The sequence below is a fragment of the Lithobates pipiens genome, unplaced genomic scaffold (genome assembly GCF_037356315.1).
Source record: "Lithobates pipiens isolate NorthernLeopardFrog02 unplaced genomic scaffold, aLitPip1_a1.2 Scaffold_157, whole genome shotgun sequence".
Lineage (NCBI taxonomy): Eukaryota > Metazoa > Chordata > Amphibia > Anura > Ranidae > Lithobates > Lithobates pipiens.
The window spans coordinates 1253680-1275528 of record NW_027507746.1 but is presented as its reverse complement, the minus strand read 5'-3'; the positions used below and the strand labels follow the sequence as shown (position 1 = coordinate 1275528).

The 21849-nt window shown below is 46.5% G+C and overlaps 1 protein-coding gene across 4 annotated transcripts in view; it reads left to right on the top strand.

The window, feature by feature from the left end:
- LOC143981434 (activated CDC42 kinase 1-like) overlaps window positions 1–21385 on the top strand; it is a 30742-nt gene extending 9357 nt beyond the window's left edge. For 3 of the 4 annotated variants that reach the window (XM_077479271.1, XM_077479269.1, XM_077479268.1), the window contains exons 2-14: window positions 6253–6429; window positions 10298–10368; window positions 10506–10727; window positions 10837–10989; window positions 11675–11952; window positions 12094–12220; window positions 12312–12458; window positions 13402–13496; window positions 13904–14062; window positions 14149–14240; window positions 16863–17272; window positions 18436–18531; window positions 19223–21385. In XM_077479271.1, the coding sequence (XP_077335397.1) occupies window positions 6267–6429; window positions 10298–10368; window positions 10506–10727; window positions 10837–10989; window positions 11675–11952; window positions 12094–12220; window positions 12312–12458; window positions 13402–13496; window positions 13904–14062; window positions 14149–14240; window positions 16863–17272; window positions 18436–18531; window positions 19223–19345 (2136 nt within the window). In that variant the 5' untranslated portion in view covers window positions 6253–6266 and the 3' untranslated portion in view covers window positions 19346–21385. Of the gene's footprint in view, window positions 1–1615; window positions 4590–4707; window positions 6430–10297; window positions 10369–10505; window positions 10728–10836; window positions 10990–11674; window positions 11953–12093; window positions 12221–12311; window positions 12459–13401; window positions 13497–13903; window positions 14063–14148; window positions 14241–16862; window positions 17273–18435; window positions 18532–19222 lie in introns of those variants that run through there. The other variant, XM_077479270.1, reaches the window with a different exon arrangement.
- Window positions 21386–21849: the final 464 nt, after the last annotated feature.

The following is a 21849-nucleotide window of genomic DNA, read 5'->3' as shown; positions in this document are numbered from 1 at the left end:
GGAAAAGCTCCAGATCTGCAGAGAAGCTCTTGGTTCCCCCAGGACAGCGCTGGGACCCCATTGACGTTCCCCAGCAGGGTCAACCGGGCAGGTGATGTCGTCATTGGCCAAAGGAAGTCAGGACAGTTTCTTTTTAATCTTGAGAATCTGCAGTTTACTTTTTCTTAAAGTGTAAAAGTTTGCAAGTATTTAAACTTTTTTTTATATGATTTTTGACTACTTTAAACATTTCACGCAGGTCACCCATACTCCGTTTGCAAGGCTTTTTGATATGAGAAGGTCCAATGTTTCCTCAATTCTGAATGTAAACAACTGACCAGTCCAATCTGATCTAATCTCTTCCATCCAGTTCTTCCGAAAGACACAGAATTCACTGAGCTCAGGCCCATGCCATCCCCATGTTTTCAACCAATCGTCTCCTTTGTCTGGCACCTGGTCACGACCCCATCAGTCAAGGCTCTCTTTCCCTGGGGTGGCCTTCATTAGTTGCTGTCTGTAAGCAGTAAAAAAGAGGCCATAGCCTAAGATCGTGATGGCAAACCTTGGCACCCCCAGATGTTTTGGAACCACATTTCCCATGATGCTCAGCTGCACTGCAGAGTGCATGAGCATCATGGGAAATGTAGTTCCAAAACATCTGGGGTGCCGCAGTTCGCCATCGCTGTCCTAAGATAACCCAAACTACGTTTTTAAAAATGTAGTTATTGTTCTGAAAGCAATGACCACATTACTGATTACGTTTCCAGCTTCCCGGATGATCCTCCTGTTATTTTTAGATCTCCAGCAAAATATAAGCTGTGCCCGGCCTAAAATCCGCCCAGACAGTCCCTGCGCTTCAGGCAGACAGGATAATGACAGGCCGGATTTATTGTCAATATCCTGTTTATGAAGATTGGAGGGCGAGGCTGGCACCCCGAGGTGTGAGGAGACGCTGAACTGACTCATCTTTAACTAACTGATGTTAATTAATGCAACCCCATTATTATATTAAAAACACTCCTTTCACTCTGCCCTCTATACGCAATCATAGATCTACCTTGGCCCCACCACTGGTCTTGGGCTTCCTGAATGGCTGGATTCTGGAGGTTCACTCCTGATCTATGGAAGTATCTCCTCCTCCAGTAATACACATTATGATCCCATTATTATAATAGGGCTCCTCTCCAACTCTGCCCTCCACTAACAATCTATTTGTAGATCTACGTCGGTCCCATTGCCAGCCCTGGATATCGCAAAACTTCTGGGGTTCTGGAGATTCACCCCTGGTCTATGGAAGTGTTTCCTCAGGCCATACATGTTACAATCCCATTATTATAATAAGGCTTTTCCCATACTGCCCTCCATGCAAGCCTATTATTTCTAGATCTATCTCGGCGGCCCCACCACCGGCCCTGGGCCCCTGTACACACGGTCGGAGATTTCGACAACCAAATCCGTCGGATCTTGTCCGAAACTGTTGCATACACACGGTCGGACTAAGTTGTCGAAAAATCCGATCATTTAGAACGTGATGACGTAATTTCGTTACGATGGGACTACGTTCAGGCTAGTAGCCAATAGCTTTGATGTAGGAATTTGATCTGAGCATGCGTAGCACTTAGTCCGATCAAAATTCTCTACACATGATCGGAGTATGTCCGATCGAACCAGTTGGTTGGAAAATATTTTCAACAAGTTGGAAAATTGGGTCCGACGGTTATTCCGACGGAATCAGTCCGATGCATACCACACACAGTCGGATTATCCAACAACACGGTCCGATAGGACACATTCCGACGGATTCTCCGACCGTGTGTACAAGGGCCTAAACATCTTCATTTTGGAGGTTCCTCCCTGGTCTATGGAAATGTCTCCTCCACCAATCATACACATTGCAATCTCAGTATTATAAAAACACTCCTTCCACTCTGCCCTCTATACGCAATCAATGTATAGATCTACCTTGGCACCACCACTGGTCTTGGGCTTCCTGAATGGCTGGATTCTGGAGGTTCACCCCCGGTCTATGGAAGTATCTCCTCCTCCAGTAATACACATTATGATCCCATTGTTATAATAGGGCTCCTCCTATTCTGCCCTCCACTAACAATCTATTTGTAGATCTACGTCGGTCCCACTGCCAGGCCTGGATATCCCAAAATCCTGGGATTCTGGAGACTCACCCTTGGTCGATGGAAATGTTTCCTCCACCAATCATACACATTGCAATCTCAGTATTATAAAAACACTCCTTCCACTCTGCCCTCTATAAGCAATCAATTTATAGATCTACCTTGGCACCACCACTGGTCTTGGGCTTCCAGAATAGCTGGATTCTGAAGGTTCACCCCTGGTCTATGAAAGTGTCTCCTCCTCCAGTAATACACATTATGATCCTATTATTATAATAGGGCTTCTCCTATTCTGCCCTCCACTAACAATCTATTTGTAGATCTGCCTCGGCCTCACCACTGGCCCCCACCTCGGCCTCACCACTGACCCTCACCACTGGCCCTGGATCTCCTACACTTCTGGGCTTCTGGCAGTTCACCCCTGGTCTATGAATGTGCCTCCTCAGGCCATACACATCCCAATCCCATTATTACAATAAGGCTCCTCCCACTCTGCAATCCATACACAATCTTTTTACAGCTCTACCTCGGCCCCACCACTGGCCCTCAACCTCCCAATCTTCAGGTGTTTTGGAGGTTCATCCCTGGTCTATGGAAGGGTCTGCTCCTCCAATAATATGCATTATGATCCTATTATTATAATAAGGCTCCTCGCACACTGCTCTCCATACACAATCTATTTATTCATTTATCTCGGCACCCACCACCAGCCCTGGACCTCCCAAACGTTTGGGTTATGGAGGTTCACCCCTGGTCTATGGAAGTGTCTTCTTCTACAGTAATACATATTATGATCCCATTATTATAATAAGGCTCCTCCCACTCTGCCCTCCATGCACAATCCATTTATAGATCTACCTCTGCCCGGCCATGGGCTTCCCGCACTTCTGGGTTCTGACAGTTCACCCCCAGTCTATAGAAATGTCTCCTCCTCCAGTAATACACATTGCAATCTCATTATTACATTAAGGCTCCTCCCACCCTGCCCTCCATACACAATCTATTTATAAATCTACCTCTGCCCCACCACAAGCCCCTAGCTTCCCAAACGTCTGGGGTTCTGGAGGTTCACTATTCATCGTGTCTCCTCCACCGGCAATACCCATTACAATCTCATTGTACAGTGGGTTGGCCAAACCTTGGCAGTGGCCTGAACGATCCATTAAGGTCAGCTGTTGTTACATCTAAAGCTTGTACAATCACATTGTAACATATGTGGTCAGATGACCCAATCTAGACTGTGCCTGATTTTAGAGAAAGGTGACCAGCCTGTACATCTTCACAAAGATATTCTGCAACTTTCCTCCAGATAACTTCTGGTTGGCCAATCTCAAAGGAATAGTAGATAGGTTGAAATTGTCCCCTTCCCCTTCATTGACGTAACCAGGAAATGTCTCTGTGTTCTTTGAGGAATGGTGATGGGAGAATGTTATCTGCTTGGTGGTCTCAGCAATACTGGTGGGGAATGTTATCTGCTTGGTGGTCTTTGGAATGGTCTGTTTGGTGATCTCGGGAATAGTGATGGGAGAATGTTTTCTGCTTGGTGGTCTTTGGAATGGTCTGTTTGGTGATCTCGGGAATAGTGATGGGAGAATGTTATCTGCTTGGTGGTCTTTGGAATGGTCTGTTTGGTGATCTCGGGAATAGTGATGGGAGAATGTTATCTGCTTGGTGGTCTTTGGAATGGTCTGTTTGGTGATCTCGGGAATAGTGATGGGAGAATGTTTTCTGCTTGGTGGTCTCAGGAATACTGATGGGGAATGTTATCTGTTTGGTAGTCTCTGAAATGGTAATGGGGGAATATTATCTTTTTGGTGGTCCTAGAAAGGGTGATAAGGGAATGTTATATGTTTGGTGGTCTCGGAAATGGTGATGGGGGAATATTATCTTCTTGGTGGTCCTAGAAAGGGTGATGGGGGAATTTTATCTGTTTGGCGGTCTTAGCCCTTGCACACATGGTCGGAGATTCTGACGGAATGTGTCCGATCGGACCGTGTTGTCAGATAATCCGACTGTGTGTGGTCTCCATCGGACTGTTTCCGTCAGACTATCTGACGGACCAAGTTTTCCAACTTGCCGGTAACATTTTCCAACAACATGATCCAATTGGACTTTGTCCGATCATGTGTAGAGAATTCCGATCGGACAAAGTGCCACCCATGCTGAGATCAAATTCCTACACCAAAGCTATTGGCTACTAGCATGAACGTAGTCCCGTCGTAACGAAATTACGTCATCACGTTACGAAAGATCGGATTTTCCGACAACTTTGTCCGTGTGTATGCAACAGTTTTGGACAAAATCCGTCGGAAAAAATCTGACGGATTTGGTTGTCAGAATGTCCGACCATGTGTACAAGGGCTTCGAAATATTAATGGAGAATATTATCTGTTTGTTGGTCTCAGAAATGGTAATGGGGGAATATTATCTTCTTGGTGGTCCTAGAAAGGGTGATGGGGGAATTTTATCTGTTTGGTGGTCTTAGAAATAGTGATGGGGAATATTATGTTTGTTGGTCTCAGAAATGGTGATGGGGGAATATTATCTTCTTGGTGGTCATAGAAAGGGTGATGGGGGGAATTTTATCTGTTTGGAGGTCTTAGAAATAGTGATGGGGAATATTATCTGTTTGGTGGTCTCAGAAATGGTGATGGGGGAATATTATCTGCTTGGTGGTCCCGGGAATGGCAATGGGGGAATGTTATCTGTTTGGTGGTCTCGGAAAGGGTGATGGGGGAATATTATCTGCTTGGTGGTCCCGGGAATGGCAATGGGGGAATGTTATCTGTTTGGTGGTCTCGGAAAGGGTGATGGGGGAATGTTATTTGCTTGCTGGTCCAGGGAATGGGGATGGGGGAATATTATCTGTTTGGTGGTCTCAGAAATGGTGATGGGGGAATATTATCTGCTTGGTGGTCATAGAAAGGGTGATGGGGGGAATTTTATCTGTTTGGTGGTCTTAGAAATAGTGATGGGGAATATTATCTGTTTGGTGGTCTCAGAAATGGTGATGGGGGAATATTATCTTCTTGGTGGTCCTAGAAAGGGTGATGGGGGGAATTTTATCTGTTTGGTGGTCTTAGAAATAGTGATGGGGAATATTATCTGTTTGGTGGTCTCAGAAATGGTGATGGGGGAATATTATCTTTTTGGTGGTCCTAGAAAGGGTGATGGGGGAATTTTATCTGTTTGGTGGTCTTAGAAATAGTGATGGGGAATATTATCTGTTTGGTGGTCTCAGAAATGGTGATGGGGGAATATTATCTTGGTGGTCCTAGAAAGGGTGATGGGGGAATTTTATCTGTTTGGTGGTCTTAGAAATAGTGATGGGGAATATTATCTGTTTGGTGGTCTCAGAAATGGTGATGGGGGAATATTATCTTCTTGGTGGTCCTAGAAAGGGTGATGGGGGAATTTTATCTGTTTGGTGGTCTTAGAAATAGTGATGGGGAATATTATGTTTGTTGGTCTCAGAAATGGTGATGGGGGAATATTATCTTCTTGGTGGTCCTAGAAAGGGTGATGGGGGGAATTTTATCTGTTTGGAGGTCTTAGAAATAGTGATGGGGAATATTATCTGTTTGGTGGTCTCAGAAATGGTGATGGGGGAATATTATCTGCTTGGTGGTCCCGGGAATGGCAATGGGGGAATGTTATCTGTTTGGTGGTCTCGGAAAGGGTGATGGGGGAATGCTATTTGCTTGCTGGTCCAGGGAATGGTGATGGGGGAATATTATCCGTTTGGCTGGTGCCAGGAATGCTGACAGGGTAAAATTATCTCACTAGCCATCCTAGGAACATTATCTCACTGCTGGTCCTGGCAATGTTATGTGTTCTCCGGGTAATCTCTGGAAGTCTCACTTTGCGTTCTGTAACATGACGAGTGTTTTGTTTTCTCTGTGAAGTCTTCCTCATTCCTCCCGTGTTGGAACATGTCGTCCATAGACATTCCACACGTGAGCGTGTACATGAGGTACCGTACAGTGAGAGGGCGTGGCTTACTGTGTGTTGTTTGTGTATACAGCGTGTCGGATGTATTGACTGTACACATGTGTCTATAGAAGACTCAGCGCTCACACATGAGACCTCAGAACTCCGCACTGCCGTAGACCTGAACTGATGTCTCTCTGTATTTCTCCAGTGTCAGGTGTGGAGATGGTGACCGAAGAGGGGAGCGACTGGCTCACCCAACTCTTACGGGAGGTCCAACTTGAACAGTTCTACAAGAGGATCCGTGATGAGCTCAATGTCACCCGACCGGGACACTTCGACTTTGTCAAACCTTTCGACCTGGACAATATCGGGATGGGGAGACCAGGTAAGAGAGGAGCAGCCTTACCATAAATATGCTGTGTATACTCGGAGATCTGACATACAGTACTGTCACTGGCTGGCCACATGTGGAGTACTGTCACGGGGGGGGGGGGGGGGTCATATGTAGAGTACCATTACTGGGGGGGTCATATGTGGAGTACTGTCACTGGGGGGGTCATATGTGGTTTGGGGTCATATGTGGAGTACTGTCACTGGAGGGGTGGTCATATGTGGAGTACTGTCACTGGGGGGGGGGGGTAATATGTGGAGCACTGTCACTGGGGGGGGGCATATGTGGAGTACTGTCACTGGGGGGGCATATGTGGAGTACTGTCACTGGGGGGGCATATGTGGAGTACTGTCACTGGGGGGGGGCATATGTGGAGTACTGTCACTGGGGGGGGCATATGTGGAGTACTGTCATGGGGGGGGGGGGTCATATGTGGAGCACTGTCACTGGGGGGGGGCATATGTGGAGTACTGTCACTGGGGGGGGCATATGTGGAGTACTGTCATGGGGGGGGGGGGTCATATGTGGAGCACTGTCACTGGGGGGGGGGCATATGTGGAGTACTGTCACGGGGGGGGTCATATGTGGAGCACTGTCACTGGCCAGCCATATGTGGAGTACTGTCACTGAGGAGGGGTTAGATGTACTGTCACTGGGGGGGGGGGGGGGGTCATATGTGGAGTACTGTCACTGGGGGGGGGGGCATATGTGGAGCACTGTCACTGGGGGGGGCATATGTGGAGTACTGTCACTGGGGGGAGGGGGGGCTTATGTGGAGTACTGTCACTGGCCAGCCATATGTGGAGTACTGTCACTGAGGGGGGTTTATATGTACTGTCACTGGGGGGGGGGTCATATGTGGAGTACTGTCACTGGGGGGGTCATATGTGGAGTACTGTCACTGGGGGGCATATGTGGAGTACTGTCACTGGGGGGGGGCATATGTGGAGTACTATCACCGGCCAGCCATATGTGGAGTACTGTCACTGGGGGGGTCATATGTGGTGTACTGTCACTGGGGGGGTCATATGTGGAGCACTGTCACTGGGGGGGGGCGATATGTGGAGTACTGTCACTGGCCAGCCATATGTGGAGTACTGTCACTGGCCAGCCATATGTGGAGTACTGTCACTGAGGGGGGGTTATATGTACTGTCACTGGGGGGGTCATATGTGTATTACTGTCACTAGCTGGCCATATGTGGGGTACCGTCACTGGCCAGCCATATGTGGAGTACTGTCACTGAGGGGGGGTTATATGTACTGTCACTGGGGGGGGGGGGGGTCATATGTGTAGTACCGTCACTAGCCGGCCATATGTGGAGTACTGTAACTGGCCAGCCACAAGTAGAGTACTGTCACTGGCCGGATATATGTGAAGCACTGTCCGGTCATAAGTAGAATACTGTCACTGGAGGGTGATATGTGAAGTACTGTCACTTGCCGGTCATATGTAGAGTATTGTCACAGGAGGGTCATATGTAGAATAATGTCACTGGTCAGCCACATGTAGAGTACTGTCACTGGAGGGTCATATGTGGAGTACTGTGACTGAATGGTTAAATGTAGAGTACTGTCACTGGCCGGCCATATGTAGAGTATTGTCACTGGCCGGCCATATGTAGTGTACTGTCACTGGCCGGCCATATGTAGAGTATTGTCACTGGCCGGCCATATGTAGTGTACTGTCACTGGAGGGTCATATGTGGAGTACTGTGACTGAATGGTTAAATGTAGAGTACTGTCACTGGCCGGCCATATGTAGAGTATTGTCACTGGCCGGCCATATGTAGTGTACTGTCACTGGAGGGTCATATGTGGAGTACTGTGACTGAATGGTTAAATGTAGAGTACTGTCACTGGCCGGCCATATGTAGAGTACTGTCACTGGCCGGCCATATGTAGAGTACTGTCACTGGCCGGCCATATGTAGAGTACTGTCACTGGCCGGCCATATGTAGAGTACTGTCACTGGCCGGCCATATGTAGAATACTGTCACTGGCCGGCCATATGTAGAGTACTGTCACTGGCTGGTCATATGTAGAGTACTGTCACTGGCCGGCCTTAATGTAGAGTATTGTCACTAGCCAGTCATTGACTGGCCGGTCATATGTAGAGTATTGTCACTGGCCGGCCATATGTAGAGTATTGTCACTGGCCGGCCACTGACTGGTTATATGTAGAGTATTGTCACTGGCTGGTCATTTGTAGAGTATTGTCACTGGCCGGCCATATGTAGAGTATTGTCACTGGCCGGCCATATGTAGAGTATTGTCACTGGCCGGCCATATGTAGAGTATTGTCACTGGCCGGCCATATGTAGAGTATTGTCACTGGCCAGCCACTGACTGGTTATCTGTAGTGTACTGTCAATGGCCGGCCATATGTAGAGTATTGTCACTGGGCGGCCATTGACTGGTTATATATAGTGTATTGTCATTGGCCGGACATATGTAGAGTATTGTCATTGGCCGGACATATGTAGAGTATTGTCATTGGCCGGACATATGTAGAGTATTGTCATTGGCCGGACATATGTAGAGTATTGTCATTGGCCGGACATATGTAGAGTATTGTCATTGGCCGGACATATGTAGAGTATTGTCATTGGCCGGACATATGTAGAGTATTTTCATTGGCCGGACATGTGTAGAGTATTGTCATTGGCCGGACATGTGTAGAGTATTGTCATTGGCCGGACATATGTAGAGTATTGTCATTGGCCGGACATATGTAGAGTATTGTCATTGGCCAGACATATGTAGAGTATTGTCATTGGCTGGACATATGTAGAGTATTGTCATTGGCCGGACATATGTAGAGTATTGTCATTGGCCAGACATATGTAGAGTATTGTCATTGGCTGGACATATATAGAGTATTGTCATTGGCCGGACATATGTAGAGTATTGTCATTGGCTGGTCATATGTAGAGTACTTTGTAAGGTCAGGCTCCATGCAGCCGGTTGTATGAAGTATGGCATCCCCGTCATCTCCTTGGAGATGAATAATTTTGCTGTGACACCCCTACTCTTCCTTTACCCCCCCTCCATTGTTATCCCTGACATGTGTGTCCCAGGCAGCTGAGTTCACGGTGTCCCCATGCTGCACCCTGCGCTCCTTCTCTGATGATTCATAACAATAATAGGTTCTCCGGGGACATGGAAGGGGGTTGGACCACGATTGGGAAAGTTGTCTTCATACTGTACATTACATAATGTCCCCCCCTTCATGCGTGTTTATGTTGTTCTGCCAGTTGTCACTGAACATTCTCACGTGTACCGGGTGACTCAGGTGTGTCACATGACCCGGTTCCTCCAGGAATGAGGTCACCGCTTAGCTTTATAATGAGGTGTGAGGTATCGATGGATTGGATGTGTCATCCTACAACCCGGACACACACAGGTCCCAGAAGGAACCCATCTCCCTTCTCTTTACCTCAATCTCCTCCGCTGCCCTTTCCCTGATTTATAACACAAGAGACTGTAATGGAGACAAAGTGTTTTCCACCAAAATCCCCCAAACCCTTGGTGGATGGAACCCGGGCAGAGTCACCATCCAGAAAGCAAATTCTACTTGGCTTTGAGTTTGAGGAGTTCTTGCAGCGGCCATGGCTTATGCTTAGTGCCTACAGGTCAGAAGCTGGTCTGAATCTGTAATAAAGTATTGTTGGTGGCTCTGCAATGACGATATATTGGCAGTTGTAGCTTAGATCTCCTCATATCCCACAATGCAGTGCTACCACCTCTACCCTGGTCAAGGAAGTTGCAAGATCTCCAAATTACCAGTTCACTTTAAATGAATGTGGAGGAGCTGCAGTGCCCCATGCCTCATGCCTGACTTGCCGTGTTCTATTTTTCAGCTCAGAGAAGACTCTTAGAAGCTTTAAAGCGAAGGAAGCCACTCATCCGCCCCAAAACATGGATGTACAAGGTGAGCGTTTTGTGGGAGGGGCAAGGACACATACTACTGAGCTCACCATTGGGGGAGGGGCAGAGACACAAGCTACTGTTGGGAAATCCACATTCAGAACCTGTTCTAATTATTGTCTTCTTTTTCTCCTCTTTTAGATGTTTGCAAACAGAGGCCCTGAAGGCCCCGAATCACCCTCAGATCTGGACACCTCATCACCCCCCACCCTATTGCTGTCGCCCTCCTCCCACCGTGGGGAAAGTGACTACTCCTTGAAGTGTCTGATGAATGACCGAGACCTGCACCTGATGGAGCGTCTGGGGGATGGTTGCTTTGGGGTGGTCCGTAGAGGAGAGTGGAGGATTCCCGGTGGAAGGATAGTGAGTATCCTCTTCCTATATGTCTTCCAGTTCCCTGAGCTCTCAGTCCTCCTATCATGTCCTGTTACTCTGCAGTGGTCTTATCTTCACCGTCTTTGTCTTTTTTCAGGTGAATGTTGCTGTGAAAACCCTCCGTACAGATGCCAGCTCTGACCCTGAAATTCTTCAGGACTTCCTGCAAGAAGTGAATTCCATGTACGCCCTGGATCACCAACATCTCATCCGACTCTATGGGGTAGTTCTGACCCAGCCAATGAAAATGGTGAGTGGTTGGTTCTCTTGATGGGGTCATTTTTATCCACACCAGTTTAATAAAGCAATCAGGATGACTGAGGGTTGGGACTTTAAATGAAGCAGGCAGGTGTAAAACATTTATACTTATTGGAAAATCAATGGTAAGTTGCATGAGGGTAATCATGAGTACACCAAGAAGACCAATATATTCCATCCAACGAAATGCATAGAGCTACTATATGCCATGTTTTATGCCAACTATGTTTTACTTACTTAATGATCACTTGTAATATGTGATTTGTATTTTTAGTGGTCAATTGTTATTGCTGTATGTTTACCCATTGAATGGAATATATTGGTCTTCTTGGTGTACTCATGATTACCCTCATGCAACTTACCATTGATTTTCCAATAAATTTAAATGTTTTACACCTGCCTGCTTCATTGAAAGTCCCAACCCTCAGTCATCCTGATTGCTTTATTCAAATAGGGATGGAGGCAACTGACCTTACCCGGTCACCGCCTCATTTAAAGTCCCAACGTTCTCTTTTTCTTCTCTCACGCCAGTTTAATGCAAGAGGGGACTCTAAGTCTGCCCCCCCCCTCCGTCAGGGTGACACTTAGTTTGTCCCCTCCCTCCAGAAAGGCAAATGGGGATGTGATGTGTGTAGCTGGATAATTACCCTCTTGTTTCTTTCCTTCTTCCATCTCAGGTCACAGAGTTGGCACCTCTCGGATCTCTACATGATGCTCTGCGTTCTCGCTATGGAGCATATCCTCTGCAGCTCTTGTGGTCGTACTGCATCCAGATCGCCTCTGGGATGAGCTATCTTGAAAACCAGAAGTTCATCCACAGGGATCTGGCAACACGGAATGTCCTGCTCATGAATGAAGAAATGGTAAAGATCGGTGATTTTGGCCTGACAAGAGCGCTGAGGGCGAACGATGAACAATACATCATGTCTGCTCACCGCAGGATACCCTTTGCATGGTGAGGAAGGGAGTCAGAACATAGTAGGGCACTAGTGGATCAATCCTATGGTGGGAGGTTGAGGATACTCATCAGAACATTGGGTAATCTCTGGGAATCCCAAATCACTAATTTGCCCACTATTTGCCTTCTTTGTGACAGGTGTTCACCAGAAAGCTTGAAGATTGGTACCTTCTCACACTCATCAGATGTCTGGATGTTTGGGGTCACCATGTGGGAAATGTTCACCTATGGACAGGAGCCCTGGTTGGGCCTTGCTGGGAGACAGGTAACTTGGTGCTCTCATAGAGTTTCATCTTCAACATTTATCCGTAAGTCTCACAGAACCGAAATTTATATATCTGTGTTCCTGTCTCCAGATTTTAATGAAGATTGACCGAGAAGGAGAGCGATTGGAACATCCAGATGATTGTCCTCTCGCTTTGTACAACATCATGATGAAGTGTTGGGCACACAAACCTGAACAGAGGCCTAATTTCGCCACTCTCATCAGCCTTCTCCAAGATGTAAGTGAAATATATATCCTTACTCACCCCTACAATGTGTTCCATACAGTATATGAACAAATTATGCCACTTAGGTGTTTCAAGTAAAGGGTCCTGTTAATACGTCATGCAAAGACATTGTAGACAATTGTGCTCTTCCAACCCTCTGGTAATAGTTTGAAGACCCTTTTCTGTTCCATCAGGACTGTGCTCCCCCCGTGTACAAAGCCAGCTCCATAAATATATGGTTTAACCAGTGTGGATGAACCCAAGTGTCCTGCACAGAGCCCTGACCTCAACCCTACTGAGCACCTTTGGAATGGACTGGAAGGCCAGTTGTAAACCAGGCCTTCTCATCCAATATCAGTACCTGATGCCCTCAGAAATGGACTCCGATTCCCATAGACACCCTCCAAAATCTTGTGGAAAGCCTTCCCAGTGGAGTGGAGGCTGTTATTGATCCAATGGGGGCAACTCCATATTAATGACAATGGTTTTAGTATAGGATATCCAACACCAACTGATTTAGGTTTTTTCCTATCTGACAACAGTACCTGACCTCACAAATGGGCTCAAATCCCCATAGACACCCTCCAAAATCTTGCTGAAAGTCTTCCCAGAAGATCTGTTGGAAGAAACTCCATATTCGCCCCCCATGGTTTTGGAATGGGATGTCCAACAAGATCATACAGGTGTTGTGGTCAGGTGTCCAAAATGTTTGGCCATATAGTGCATCTCCATCCCTGTCCCTTTCCAATGAATTACAGAAATACGTTCCTAATAAAGTCCTCTTTTTAGATATCTAAATAATTCAGTCATGCTTATATGTCAAGTTATCGGCAACATTCTCCTACAGTCATGTCTATGGTTCTAAGGCTCATTACTTCCTATTCCTCCACCAAGCCCGTTTCTTATTTGACCCCTGTTCTTAGTTCATTATCTTATGGTCAACTTATCTCTTCAGGTGAAACCACAAGAGGTTTGTGTTCTTCAAGAAGTGAACAATCCCTCTTGGCTGCCGCTGGAAGCTGGGGACGTTGTCACCGTCATTGATGTTGGGTAAGGCATTAAACATATTGGACCTTCATCATCTATTGTTTATCCATTGTTTATCTCATTACTGGTCATTCATTGGTCTAGAAATCATGACGTCTATTTTTCATTCATAACTGGCCATTCATCCATCATTCATCATGTGTTATTCATCCGATTAGAAGGCTGCAGGCCAGTCATTCCCAACTTCCCTTTCCCTGGCCACATATTTCAGCTCTTCCCCTGAAAGTTTATGGCCATTACCATTTATGGCCATTGTAAAAGCTTAATTGAACACGTTGAATTTAGAAGCTGATTGGCTACCATGCACAGCTGATCCTGATATTCACTTCCCAGTTTTAGTAAATCAACCCTAAAGTGGTTCGCCTGTTTGGTAATCGTAGATTACATGGCTCTAATTTTGCTTCCTCCAGGTCAGACTCTCAGCCCTGGAGAGGACAGAATCAGCGGACTGTTAGAATTGGACCATTCCCCCCTTCCGTCATCTCTCCGGAGGACTTGGCACGCTCCCGAAACTCTATCAGCTTGTTGAGCAATCTTGGGAAGATCTCTCTTGTGGATGCAGAAAATAAGTAAGTGCCTCAATGCCTCTGGATCAAGAAGATAATCATACATATCTCCTCCCACCATATACTCATTAACTTTTTGTTTCTTTCAGCAAAAGAATCCGAGCAAAAGAAGGTCAGCGGAGAGCAGGAGGGGGCGTTGCTAGCCGCATCAAAGCCGAAGAGAAGATGATGCGTATGCAACGTAGGTGTCTTCTGGAAGCAACCATTACCCTCATTCTTTCACTTCCCTTTTCATTGTCACCCTTCCTTCCATCCTGTTTTCTTCATTCCTTTTTTCCTCTACTTTTCTAGTTACATAATTTGTTGGGTCAATAATAGACACATGTCTATTGAGTGATCATATCCATCCTCACCTAACTGTCCTCCTCTCTATCCATCCTCTCCTTACTGCCATCCTCTCCTTACTGCCATCCTCTCCATCCATCCTCTCCTTACTGCCATCCTCTCCACCCATCATCTCCTTACTTCCATCCTCTCCATCCATCATCTCCTTACTGTCATCCTCTCCATCTTGTCATCCTCCACATTCATCTTCTCCTTGCTGTCATCCTCTCCATCATTCTTCTCCTTGCTGTCATCCTCTCCATCATTCTTCTCCTTGCTGTCATCCTCTCCATCATTCTTCTCCTTGCTGTCATCCTCTCCATCATTCTTCTCCTTGCTGTCATCCTCTCCATCATTCTTCTCCTTGCTGTCATCCTCTCCATCATTCTTCTCCTTGCTGTCATCCTCTCCATCATTCTTCTCCTTGCTGTCATCCTCTCCATCATTCTTCTCCTTGCTGTCATCCTCTCCATCATTCTTCTCCTTGCTGTCATCCTCTATATCATTCTTCTCCTTGCTGTCATCCTCTCCATCATTCTTCTCCTTGCTGTCATCCTCTACATCCTTCTCCTTGCTCTCATCCTCTCCATCGTCCTTCTCCTTGCTGTCATCCTCTCCATCCTTCTTCCCCTTGCTCTCATCCTCTCCATCCTTCTTCCCCTTGCTCTCATCCTCTCCATCCTTCTTCCCCTTGCTCTCATCCCCTCCATCCTTCTTCCCCTTGCTCTCATCCTCTCCATCCTTCTTCCTCTTGCTCTCATCTTCTCCATCCTTCTTCCCCTTGTTCTCATCTTCTCCATCCTTCTTCCCCTTGTTCTCATCCTCTCCATCCTTCTACTCCTTGCTCTCATCCTCTCCATCCTTCTTCCCCTTGCTCTCATCCCCTCCATCCTTCTTCTCTTTGTTCTCATCCTCTCCATCCTTCTACTCCTTGCTCTCATCCTCTCCATCCTTCTTCCCCTTGCTCTCATCCCCTCCATCCTTCTTCTCTTTGTTCTCATCCTCTCCATCCTTCTTCCCCTTGTTCTCATCCTCTCCATCCTTCTTCTCCTTGTTCTCATCCTCGCCATCCTTCCTCTCCTTGTTCTCATCCTCTCCATCCTTCTTCTCCTTGTTCTCATCCTCTCCATCATTCTTCTCCTTGTTCTCATCCTCTCCATCCTTCTACTCCTTGCTCTCATCCTCTCCATCCTTCTTCCCCTTGCTCTCATCCCCTCCATCCTTCTTCTCTTTGTTCTCATCCTCTCCATCCTTCTACTCCTTGCTCTCATCCTCTCCATCCTTCTTCCCCTTGCTCTCATCCCCTCCATCCTTCTTCTCTTTGTTCTCATCCTCTCCATCCTTCTTCCCCTTGTTCTCATCCTCTCCATCCTTCTTCTCCTTGTTCTCATCCTCGCCATCCTTCCTCTCCTTGTTCTCATCCTCTCCATCCTTCTTCTCCTTGTTCTCATCCTCTCCATCCTTCTCCTTGTTCTCATCCTCTCCATCCTTCCTCTCCTTGCTCTCATCCTCTCCATCCTTCTTCTCCTTGTTCTCATCCTCTCCATCCTTCTTCTCCTTGCTCTCATCCTCTCCATCCTTCTTCTCCTTGCTCTCATCCTCTCCATCCTTCTTCTCGCTGTCATCCTCCCCATTAACAATGAGCTCAGGCGTATTCTCAACTCAACGTGCCCACGCCCGCCAGGAAGCTGACACTCCGCATCTCTGATCACAGGTAGTGCACAGATCGGGAAATGTCTCACTACCTGTGATTAGCGCTGTGGTGTGTCAGCTTCCTGGCAGGCGCAGGCACGTGAAGTTGCAAACACGCTGATCTCATCCTTACTCTCCATCTGGTCATCCTCTCCATCCGTCTTCTCCTTTACTGTCATGTTCTCCATCAATCCTCTCCCTTACTGTAATTTTCTCCATCCTTCCTCTCCTTACTGTCATCTTCTCCATCCTTATTCTCCTTACTGTCACCCTCTCCCTAATGTCATCCTCTCCATTGATTCTCTCCTTACTGTCACCCTCTCCATCCACCCTCTCCATCCATCATCTCCCTAAAGTCAACCTCTGCTTATTGTCATCCTCTGCTTATTGTCATCCTCTCCATCCTTCTCCTTACTGTCATCCTCTCCCTCTATCCTGTCCCTAATGTCATCCTTTCCACCCATCCTCTATTTACTGTCATCATCTCCATGCTCTTCTCCTTATTGTCATTCTCTCCATCCTTCCACACCCTACTGTCATCTTCTCCACCCTTCCTCTCTTTAATGGCTTCCTTCCCATCCATCCTCTCCCTAATGTTATCCTCTCCATCCATCCTCTCCATACTATCATTTTCTCCATTCATCCTCTCCATACTATCATCTTCTCCATCCATCCTCTCCTTACTGTCATCCTCTCCATTCTTCCTCTCTATTCTATAACTTTGTAGTTCTCATTGTCCCCAATTTTCTCATTCTCTCCTCTCACCTGCTCTGACTTCTATCCACAGGTCTGTCTAGAAGCTTGGAGTCCCTCTCTGACTTTGACTTAATGAACAACAAGCCACAAAGCCACCACACACCCAAGCAACGTGGGCGGGATCTGGAGAGCATAGCATCGCCACCACGTGACCCGTCCCCAAGAAGAATGAGCGACCTTCCACCACGGCGTATGATTACCAACATCCGACCCCTACCTCCTCCTAAACCAAAAATGTCGGCTCCTAAGGATCGATTTCTTAGCCCCCCTACAGTGGATCACCCCATGCAACAGATGATTCGCAATAAAGATAAATTCCCATCTTCTTCGATCCCGGTTCCAGGAGAGACGCACCCGGTCCCTCGTCTGCCAGCAGAAAGTAAACCCGCGGGGTACAGAGCCATTACTGCAGACGCTGAGCTTCAAAAGAAGATTAAGGAGGTGAGGAGACTGAGATGTCTGTGTGTAGGTGTAAAACTCAGTGTAGACTGATGGTGGTCCCAATTCATCTGCCATCCTGTTCCACGAACTTCCCCCTTCATCACTCAGGGGGGAGGGGGGGGGGGGGGCACTGGCTGGTATTTGCAAAGGCTCCTTGCATACTTTTGGCTTAGAGACCCAAGATCATGATGTTTGGCTGGAGTGGGATGTACTGCTTATGGTAGCTTTAAGATGGACATTGTGGTCTTAGATTTTCTAATTTGCCCCCTCCCCAAAGTCCTTTGTCACTTGGTGGGTGGGGTGCGGATTTTTTGCCGTATAATAGAAACCTAACTGGCTCTGTATTGACCCATCTTATGATCAATGATAAAAATGTCTTTCAGGATTTGCTTCTAAATCTAGTACAAGGGGTGGCCAGGAGGGACAGCTTTCCTGGGCGCAATGGTTTACTGTAGGGATGGAGGGCCTTCCATATGTTACAAGGCTGACAGGAGTAGTGATTTGGACAAGAGAGAGACTGCTGGGAGTAGGATCCCCTAAGCTTGTGTATCATGAATGGGGGGGGGGGGGGGGGGTATGCAGTTTGGCATCTTTGCCCCAGGCACTGGATGACCTTGTCCCAGCACTGATCTAGTATATATATATGATGTAAATCCGAAAGCTGCCATTAGAGGTCGGGAAGGAGGTTTGTGGCCTGATGATGCAGATTGGACTTTATTTATGATGGACTTTGACTTCCACTGGATTGGCTGGAGTTCAACGGAGCGTAGGCTTTCACTTTAAAGTTGAACTTGATACACCAGGCCCAGAGACATGTCAGATGCAGCTTTCTTCTAGTTGCCTTCAGGGAAATCAGGGGCTCAATTGAAATTCTTCTGAGATCCTTGAGAAGCTTTTCTTTGTTGACCTGTTTTTGGGAATAATCGCAGCTACAACAAAGCAGAACTGGTTGTTCAGCATTACTGAATACACAATACAAAGTTCCATTGGTTAACAACAGCCGTGAAGGCAAATATCTTGTAGACTTTCGGTGAATCCAGGTCTACAATGCACCGTAGGGTCTAAAGCAGAGTTCAAACATCCACGTTAACCATCCATCAAACCTACTTCACACACCTTGAACGCAGGTGTATATTTACCTAAACTTGTTTTCTGTTGTGCAGGTGGAGGAGTGCGTACATGGAGTGACGACAGAAGAGAGCCGCGAGGCTCTGCGCAACTATGGAGGGGACGTAACACGGGCCGTGCAGTCTTTAAAGGTGAGCATGTTTTAAATGCCCCCCACACTGCTTATATCAGAGTTCTTTTTAGTTTTAGGGGTCATTCAAAAGTTCAGGTTTTTAGTAAAAGAATATGAAACTGTACAGAGAACCACTTCAAAAAGGAATGGCGTAAACTGCAAACCTGTCCCCATTATTTTTAAGTTGAAGTTTTTAATCTGCTTATATTGGACTGTGTCCACTGGGAGTAGAAAAGGTACCAACATCAGTGGGAAAAAAAAACAATGCCCCATTGTTGGTGTCAGTGGGAGGAATAGTGCCCCATCATTGTTGTCATTGGTAGCCTTGATGAGTGTCAGTGGGCAGGAATTATGCCCCATTGTTGGTATCAGTGGATGAAATAGTGCCCCAAGGGCCAGATCTAAGCAAGCAAAGGGACGCACCTTGGAGACCACTGGTCTAGTAGATGCTGGGTGTCCTCCTGCCAGAAAATGAGGCGGGCTAAATCTGACTTGCTGCAGGTTCTAATGCACATTGTGGGAAACTCGGTGTGCAGTGATAGCAGAGTAAGCAATGTCTGTACAGAAGAGGGGCCCATACAACTGTAAGGAAGCTCTAATGCAAGGTGTCCCAGTCACCAAGAGGGTTCCTCGAGTATTATTTAAGAACTGGAATTGGATTTACACCTTTGAGTTGGGTTCTAATGTTGCGCATTATTTCCTCTCCCCAGGTGGAACAGCTCTACAACATCTGCCGCTTCAGCAAGGAAGAATGCCAGCGCATCCTGGATAAATGCAAGTGGAGCCTGGAGTCTGCTTCCCGATACGTCCTGCGGCGCCCGCACCCTCACTGATGGGACATTTGACATTTCCCGATTGAAGGTTTTTCCTGCTTGGAGAACAATTTAAATGTGTTATCTACACAGAGACACCAGAGGCTGCTGAGGAGTGCCTGGATTGTCTAGATGGTTCTGTTTACTGGAGTTCCATATTGGTGGATAATTATGGACAAGGGAAGAAATATAATCTTCTGTCAAAGGTTGTGTAGCAATAGCCTGGAATTTTGGGGGTGCTGGTCGCCTTTTTCTTTTGAATTCTGGACTTCCGAGGTCCTCTGCTCAAAAGCTATGATTTTAGAACTCTCTTCAAATCTTCATGATGCCATCTGGTATGGCTTGTAGCCATGATGGATTTTCATTGACTCGCGAAATAGTATGAAGGCTTTCCAAGACTAATAGGGAGGAGGTGTTTTGGATAATACCTAATGTAGACCAGACATCTTCTACCATGGACAATGGATGGTACCCAATGTAGACCTGACATCATCTACCATGGGAAATGGATGGTACCCAATGTTTACCTGATGTAATCTACCATGGACAATGGATGATACCCAACATAACCCTCACATCATCTACCATAAGCAATGGATTGTACCCAATATGGGCCTGATATCTCTACCATGGACAATGGATGGTACCCAACACAGACCTGATATCATCCACCATGGAAAATGCATGGAACCCAACATGGGCCTGATTTATCTACTATGGGCAAAGGATTACACCCAACATGGGCCCAGCATCATCTACTATGGATGATGGTGCCACATTTCTCAGCAATAATCTTACTCTAGGACACTGGTTGTCAACTTGTGAAGTAAAGAGGACCTCAACTACAGCCTCTGATATGAACAAAAGGCCACGCATTATATTAAGTATATGCAATGTTGCAGTAGATTGTCAGACTGAAGACTTACATTTTTACATGTGGTTGAAAACATTTTGCAGAAGACAGTCAGAGAGTGGGGACATGTTACTTGAGACTCCTAGAGATCAATGTCATTACAGCTCCTTTACAAAACCAACTCTCCCACCACTGACTGTCCAAGTGTTTCAAGGCAAGCACCAAAGTTGGGCACCAGAGCTCTAATAGTAAGGGCTCATGGGTAATTAGAGAAGGATTTTCCAGTGTTAATTACTTTACAGCCTAAAGATCAAACGGTCATCATCAGGTTGGAGCTGGTGTAACGCTCTCCAACATTTTGTGGTCTGCAACTTGGTTCCTGTTAGAAGAGACTGTTACAGAGTGAGGTTACGGAGGGTCTACATGTGAGAGGAACCTATACATATGTAGATAGTCTGTGCTTACAGTGTTCTGATTTTTTTTCTTCAGGGATTATATCGCACACTATATGGCCAAAAGTTTTTGGACACCATACCATCACATTCTAAAACCATGAGGTTGGGGCTCTGTGGGGGCCACTCATATTCCTCTACACCAAACTGGTCAATCCATGTCTTTTTATGGAGCTTCTCCTTATTGGGGTCTTCCCCAAGCTGTTACCACAAGGTTGGAGGAGCACAATTGTCTACTATGTCTTTGAATGATGGAGTATTAACAGGACCCTTCAGGGGAGACACCTCAATTCCATCATTGGTGGGGAGGGTCCTCCATGCTTTTGGCCATATAGGTAGAGGTGATACCATAAACTGTATTTTTTACGTGCAATCATGGAGTTAAGTATTTAATTTTTATTTTTTTCTAAAAAGATGGTTGGAGGTGCCTGTTTTTAAAATGACTGTAAGGGAGAAGTACAGCTCCCATCATGCACTGTGTGTATCTCCAGGATCTAATACTGATGACTGATAATGGCAGGTTGAGAAGCTCCGTCCTCCGGCACGCAGTATGGAGGAATGTCACCATTCTCGTCTTTCCATAGCAGAGTTCTCACGCCTGACTTGTATGTACATAGCTGTATTTAACCCTGTATATATCAACCCGTGGGCCGAACAAGCCTTGGTTTACATGTATGCAGAGATATATTGTATTTATACTGTACATTATAGAGGTTTACACCGTTATTTCGGGTAAATAAAATTTTTATTATACTACATTTGTCTTTGGTTTATTGGGGTGAGGTGTGGATAATCGTTAAAGTGGTACTCGAGCCAAAACTTTCTTGGTGGGTTTGGGTTGAATGAGGAAGAGGGAAAGCCTCTGTAGGGTTTTTATTTTATTTTTTTATGTTGTCTGTGCCCTTGCTGGGTTGGGTTACCAATCGCTTCCTGTACCAGTGACCATTTGGGAAGGGAGAAGAAATCTACCTAATGAGGCCACTGACGGTAATGAAATACAAGGTTTTTGGTGGGAAGGGTCGGATTCTCTGTCTATTTTCGGTCTGTGTCTCCAAGCCACCATAGGAAAGCTGGACTCCTTCCCAACAATTCCCTCCTGGCTCTATCCAGTGAGCTTCTCCAACTTGATTCCTGGACTTGAACTTGTGAATAGACCCCCCCCCCCCCCCCCAGCTAAGCCTAGCTGGGACCTCTGTCTTCCTGGTAGCTTCCTCCCAGAC